Below are 6902 nucleotides of genomic sequence, written 5' to 3' on the forward strand. Positions count from 1 at the left end.
GTCTCTGTCACCGTCTCTGTCTCTGTCACCGTCTCTGTCTCTGTTAGATCACATCTAAAGGGACCAACAAGCCCACAGAGAGCAGGTTTTCTTCGGTTCGCTCGGAGAACAAGAAGAGAAAGATCAGTGAGTATCATTCAGGGCTCATTAAAAACAGTTTAAAACATTTTAATTATTATCATCCGATGAAAGAAAACAGCTGAGTCTGAAGGGGAAAAAGAAAGTTGATATTAAATTAGAATAGAGCGCAAAACAAGTGAAGAAAAGGACAGAAAAATTTGTTTAAAAGTGTTGTCACGAATGCCAGAAGAGCTGAAGTGTTTTCTAAAGGGACCCTGGTGCTCGGAAACACTACCGCTGTTGTCCACAGGGGGGCGCCAGAATCAACACAGAATCAAAGTTCCTCGTAGCGTTAAAATGATGAGAGATTTACTTTAGTCTCAGAAATCTCTCCGGCTCTTCTTTAACGTAGTGAGAAACACATGAATGCTGGGTATTTTCTGGCACGTTGATTCCAGTGAAGCATCTTAACAGTGAGACGAGTTGCAGATTGTGTTTTAAACTTCTTTCCATGGTTAATTTTTTCAGCTGACTTTGAGTTGGCTCAGCTGCAGGAGAAGCTGAGAGAGACCGAGCTGGTGATGGAGAACATCGTGTCCAACGTCAACCACAGTCCTGACAGGTGGGTGACGTTAACCGAGGAGTCATTTCATCCGGGCGCCTCCTCCCTCTCTTCTCCTGACAGGAAGTACTGGTTGGATGGAGCTCATTGGTGTATTTGCTCATTCATTACGCACGTTCAACAATCTCTTCCACAGCAAAGATAAAGACAAACAGGACACAGTCACACCATCTGTTACTTAAGTTCAGATGTTCAGGACAGTTTGGTTCTGTGTTGCAGGGTGAAGGGCGTGACGGCGGATCAGGAGGAGAGTCTCCTGCAGCAGCTGACGGAGATCACTCGGGTGATGCAGGAGGGCCAGCTGATGGAAGACCTGGCACCACAGAAGAAGACCCAGGAGGACTGGGAAGGTATACACGCACTCCGCACGCTCACAGCGGTTATTTTATTTAGACATATTAATAACATGAAACTCATGTACATTTTTACACTCATGTACCGCCTGCTAACCAGCCAGTGTTTCCCCTCATCTTATCAGAGTATGAGACAGAACTTTAAGCGATTGTAAATGTTTCTAAATATTCGATCAGGTAGATAAGTGGTTTAAATGGTTTCATTACCTCTCTTTGTCTGCCAAAGCACCGTTATAACTATTTCTAAATAAAGTTTAGAAGTCGGTCAATTAATGGCTCGTTCAATTTCTCTCTAGTTCCTGCAGATTACCCAGAGGAGCCTGAGCAGCAGCGGGAACATTCCCGCTGCTGCTGTCAGCACAGCCAGCAGCCCCACAGTCCACAGACGGAGACGGAGAGGACACAAGCCGACGGAGCCGACCTGGAAGACGCTCCCGGGGAGGTCGCGGGTGGAGGAGATGCTGCTGAGGGAGCCGAGGACCTGAATAAAGGGAGAGAACCAGATTTCACAGCGGTGAGTGAGGAGGACGCGGGTCCAGAGAGAGATTTAGGCGCCAACGTCGAGGCGGACGCGAGTGAACGCAGAGAAGGAGCGGGAAAAATCGAGCCGGAGGTCACGCTGACGGTGACGTCCGTGATGGAGCAGGAGCAGGTGGAGGAGCTCACTGGGACGACGGAGACAGAAGCTTCCTGCAGCGCCGTCAGACGGAGGAACAACAAGAGGAGGAGAGCGAAGAAAGCCTCGCACTGACTCTGAATCTGTTCTCATCAGAGGGGTCCTGTTAGTGCGCCTCGTTTAGCTTTACTTAAAGTGAAAGAGTGAGTTTTATAGGATCAGCTGTCCACTGGATACTAAAGGAAAGAGTATAGTTTAATGTCTTAAAACAGTACCACACTGAAATATTTCTTAAGAAAAAACCAGGGCCTCATAACACTTATAAAACTATCTAATGCATACATTTATGAAGTGTTTTTATTTAAATATTAAGATGCTTCCAGGAGAAGATTAGATGTAAAAAATGTGCTCAGAATATGAACACAACCCAGTGTTGTACTATTTATTATTTATCATATTTCAATTGTCTTTTTGCACAATTAACCTCTTTTCCTTTAAAATGTTTTATTTACATGAAGCACTTGGATTACAGGTGGTTTTAATATTCATAAATGAATTAATACATTTTGAAAACAGAAAAAAAAAAAAGGTAATTGGCAAAGAAAGGAAACACTGATGACATGTTGTGGTGTTACTGGCACCACTGTAGGTTAGTGAGGTGGTTTATTGAGATTCTAGGGACACGGAGCTTTAAAGCATCAGTGTAACTGGAGCTAGACATCGAGGCACATCGGCGTCCGCTCGCATGCTCTTTGGGATGGCGGCCGATACACAACAGAAGGTTTTCAAATAGAAAATATTTGTTTACGGTCTTTCGATACTGTGTTTTCAATAACTGCAGAATTGTAATTCTCACCCATAAAGTAGGAGACACCCTCACGTTGTCTGGAGCTCCAGCGATACGACGCTCGACACGTCCTCCAACTCTCGACGTGTTCAACTTCCTGCCATCGTTATGAACATTTTTAGATGACACAATTAATGCACTGTACTTTAAAGAACGGGTGACACAAAAAGATGTCCGTCTTCCCGTGAAGTGTTTGTGACGGAGAAATCTTTTGTCTTCTGTATTGACGTTTTAAGCTTTTTAAAGAACCTGTTTGTGCTAAATTAGATTTTTACTTTTATAAACTGAATTTATTTATTTTGAAGAGCACATGGGCATTCAGGTCAGTGATTAAAATACTGTGGAGAAACTAAATAAAATGTTCTGGTTCTTATCTTACTAAAGGTGTCGTTTTTCATTTTTTACTCTAAATTGTAACAAGATCAATATTGTAAAACTCAGCGGCTCTGACTGTTGCATGCAATGTTGCTCATCCAGATACTGAACGTGTATTAAGTAGCAACTCTTTAAATGAGGAGCTGCAGCACAATTCAAAAAAAGTTTATTACTTGTATAATGGAACATTTTGCTCAAACAAAAGCAACATCACATCACGTTGGTTGATGTTAGCAGGATATTTTGGATTGACGAGTGGAACATCACAACAACAACTTCTCCCCCTCTAAGATTGACTCTGGTGAGCTGCAGTTAAGTGTCAGGTCGGTCTGGGTTTGTGTGCCCCCCCCCCTCCTCCTCCAGATGACAGGAAGTGGTCGGCCTCAGTGCTCCATTGGCTCATGGAGAACCTCTCCAGCGACGGCGGGTTCATCTGCAGGCGGGGCGACCTGACGCACAAACAAAAGTGAGGTTTAACGCACAAACATCAGGAAATTAATATTAAATAAAAAGATTTTAAAAAAACGGAATCTGAGACGTTAAAGGGATGCATCTCTAAAATTTCACTTTCAAGTTCTTAACAAAAAAACATTGGAAATATCTGCCTCGACCTCAGAATGTGAGGATATTTTTTGACAGTAAGTCACCAAGCGATGACTAAAGAGCAGGATTTACATCTTGCACTGCTGACTGTCTAACCTGATCTAAAGAGAATATAAACACCAGCGTTCAGAAGACACAGATCTCTAGCTTTGCACTAATCGTGTGGAGAAGAAAAGAACGAGTCCTAACCGGACTTAATAAATGCTCTTGCAGTACCTTTCTCTGTGGCCTCTCTTCCAGTCCCTCCAGGAACGGAGCAACATCATCATCGTCATAAATGACGAACTCCATGTCCTTACCCACAATGCCGATGGAAACATTCTGAAAGAACGACAAGCATACCTGAGAGTGTGCCTGAATGCCATCACATTTAAAAGATCATCAATGCCGACTAGGGTTGAGCTTTGATAACATTTAAGTTTGCTTTGATCAGTTGAAATTAAGTTATTGACATTAAAAGTACAAAAATTAAAAGCCATATTTCACCTATTATGTGAGCTTCAGAATTCATATTTATCCCACAAACTAAGCTTAACGGTCTTGACACTTTTCCCAAACAGCTCTGAACACAGGCAGACCAGTGTACGTCTGGTTTAAGAGACAGACCATTAATCTCTGGTGTAGCAGAGCGACAGACCGGAGGGGAGAGAGTTGGGTACCTTGGTGGTGAGGTCCTGCTCGGCGGGGAGGGTTTCTCTGAGAGCGCGGAGGCCGTGCTGGACCAGGTCGTTCAGATTAGCTGAGAACAAAACACTTAATTCAAGTACTTCCACTTGATACAGCAAGAGGAAGACACAGTGAAGTACTGTGGACGTACATGTTTCAACTAAGAAGATGCTAAAAGAAAATCTGAGACAACAGTGATGAGTAAATATGTCAAGAGTTTATCTAAAACTGTCATCATGCATTTAATAATCAGAGGGAGGAAGGCGAGTGAGCTTGGTCTTACAGTCTGAGAACTTGTCCATGGATCTCTCCAGGTAGGTGCGAGCAGACTGAGAGCGTGCTCCGATGGACATGGCTTTGCAGTCAAAGTAGTTGGCTGACGGGCAGGTCTGGAAGATGTGAGGTCCCATGTCCTGGGTGACACACGACAAAACAAACAGGAGCTACGGTCAAACGTTTTCACAAGAGAAAAACACTGTAGGTAAATAAACTAAATGCAAACTTACATCAAAGCCAGCAATGAGGAGTCCAACACCATAGGGCCTCCTTCCATACCTCTGTGTTGGGATTTGGGTTTCTGAAGGATCGGTTAAGGATCACAGCTGCCATTCACAATCATTTTACTTTATAGGAGTATTCACACAAGGAGAACTGGCCGTTATAACCACTGAGAGTCAAGCTAACATTAGTGAGGATACTGCTGCCAATAAGAGAGACGAGACGTGACGTGGGGAGGGGCCTGTCGAAGACAAATCTAGAGTCCAAGCACTCCTGCCGCATGAAGTTACTGTGGAAGACAGGACGTTAGTACGATTTAGATATTAAAAACAGCAAACTCTATTCAGATCCTCAAGAAAGCCGGCACTTACCACAGCAGTCTGGCGTCAGCAGTGAGTCCAGCAATGGAGATGCCGATGTGGTTGTCGACATAGAGGATCTTCTTCTGGTGGGCAGCCAGTTCAGACTGGGCTCTCTGCAGAGACGTGAAAACATCAGGCATGAACCAAACGCTGTCCTTCGACTGTCTAATATAATAATCTGCTACATGCTTTGCAGTGTCTTTGTATACTTATAATACATTTAAATGTTCCATTAAATGACAGATATCCTACATTTCTTCTATGGTTTGCTGTGTCTCCAAATAAAAACGGGAAACACTTGACGTTGGAATGAATTTAGGCTCAAAACATTATTTAAATGTAATAAAGTCATCCACTTCTCGAGGGATAATCACCGACAGACGAGACATTAAACTGAACCTTTAGAGCCACCAGGACTGCATGGGATTTGGATTTGAGTCCCACAGTTGCAGAGCCTTGCTTCACTGCCTCCATGGCATACTCGATCTGATGAATACGACCCTGGACCGACATGAACAACAATCATGTTACAGTGATACATACACATTTACCTTTCTCAGAGAAGTCAGAGGAAAAGCAGCGACTCACCTGCGGGCTCCATACCGTCACGTCGTTGTCGTACTGATTACGGAACTAAGGATACAAAAACAAGCCATAATTTGAAAGTGACACTTTAAAAAACAGCATTACAGAAACGCACAAGAGCTGAGCTTACATAGTTGTCTTGCATCATCAGCGGTTTTCCTACTACTGTGACTACTACACAAGGCTCTGTGTCCGTCTTCATTCTGGACTTTTCTAGACTCGGGTATTACATTTCTACCACGACTGAATAATTGATAAGCCCAACTTTGTGTGCAACCACTTACCAAATAGAGGCGGGACGTTAACGATGATTAATACATAAGGTTAGCGACATATGTCAGCATTAAAATCTTTTAGCTAATCGTAGTCCTGCAGAAAGCTAGCTGACATTAGCTGGATGACATGCAAACTGTGCGAAAGTTTGTTGTATTATTATTCAATTTTGTTGTATTACTACAGTGAACAGTAACAGGAGTTTCATGTATTGTAATTCACTAAATTAGTTATTAGTCTAAAGCCAAAACCAGGTCACCGGAAGTAAAACGAAAGTAAAAGACTTGATGCTAGCTAAACGCAGCCTGAGCTGGCTAGCATCTGCTAGCTACTTAGCTTTAGCCTGCTAACTAATCAGCAACGCAGGTTACAGTATTGGGGCGCTAAATGTAAATGCATCGGGTTATTAACAGACGTTCTTTAATGTGATATAATACAATACATGTTAGCCACAAACCGATTATTTGGGTCACACGTCATTTCGCCGGCATGAACGCGGCTAACGTTAGCAGTTGACGGTGTTTTGCTTACTCACAGTGCAGTCAAAAGTTAGCTAGCTAACGTTAGCTTGGTGTGAGTACATTAGATTTGTTTTCTAGGTTTTGTGATAAATTATACAACACGAACACGCTGTGCGATTAATTTACTGTATCAGTGTTTTATATATATAATGTGAAATTGCTTAACTTAATTCAAATATCATTTACACTTACCATATCTGCTTTAAGTGTCTCCTCCGCCTGTAACTGTGATCCGAACTTGATTTATTTTCCTGGATGCGACGTCAGGGAAAATAGTCGAGCCCCGATTGTAAATCAGTGATCGATTGAGTAAAGTTGTGGCTGTCTGTAAAACACACAGAATACACGATATGTTGTCATATCATCCTACGATTTTAAAAAGATGAATGTATATAGGTATTTTTATGATGATCACACTCAGTGATTTTACTTATATTCACACTGTGTGAAATTATTTAATTATTATTAAATGGTAAACAAAAAAGTTAAAGTACTTTCCTCCCTGAATCTATTCATTCTTG

At 42.4% G+C, this 6902-nt stretch overlaps 2 protein-coding genes across 2 annotated transcripts in view; one reads left to right on the forward strand and one right to left on the reverse strand.

Moving 5' to 3' along the window:
- ric3b (RIC3 acetylcholine receptor chaperone b) overlaps positions 1-2876 on the forward strand; it is a 9249-nt gene extending 6373 nt beyond the window's left edge. The window contains exons 2-5 of the mRNA XM_031857102.1: positions 48-126; positions 589-682; positions 902-1032; positions 1332-2876. Coding sequence (XP_031712962.1) covers positions 48-126; positions 589-682; positions 902-1032; positions 1332-1786 — 759 coding nt within the window. The 3' untranslated portion in view covers positions 1787-2876. The remainder of the gene's footprint in view (positions 1-47; positions 127-588; positions 683-901; positions 1033-1331) is intronic.
- A 146-nt stretch (positions 2877-3022) lies between these two features.
- psma1 (proteasome 20S subunit alpha 1) lies at positions 3023-6661 on the reverse strand. Its single transcript, XM_031869558.1, has 10 exons — positions 6574-6661; positions 5591-5635; positions 5402-5503; positions 5012-5115; positions 4841-4929; positions 4649-4719; positions 4426-4555; positions 4136-4215; positions 3693-3797; positions 3023-3322 (listed from the first exon to the last, which is right to left on the reverse strand). The coding sequence occupies exons 1-10, from the start codon at positions 6574-6576 to the stop codon at positions 3257-3259; spliced, it is 795 nt and encodes a 264-aa protein (XP_031725418.1). The 5' UTR covers positions 6577-6661; the 3' UTR covers positions 3023-3256.
- Positions 6662-6902: the final 241 nt, after the last annotated feature.

This window comes from Anarrhichthys ocellatus, unplaced genomic scaffold, assembly GCF_004355925.1.
Source record: "Anarrhichthys ocellatus isolate YVR2014 unplaced genomic scaffold, GSC_Weel_1.0 scaffold2, whole genome shotgun sequence".
Taxonomy (NCBI): Eukaryota; Metazoa; Chordata; class Actinopteri; order Perciformes; family Anarhichadidae; genus Anarrhichthys; species Anarrhichthys ocellatus.

Excerpts from the sequence above, each read along its gene's own strand:
- psma1 (XM_031869558.1), bottom strand. Across the intron at positions 4,216-4,425 it reads CATGGACAAGTTCTCAGACT|CTAATCTGAACGACCTGGTC; the intron begins GTAAGACCAAGC and ends TTTTGTTCTCAG. Across the intron at positions 3,798-4,135 it reads AGCAGGACCTCACCACCAAG|AATGTTTCCATCGGCATTGT; the intron begins GTACCCAACTCT and ends TCGTTCTTTCAG.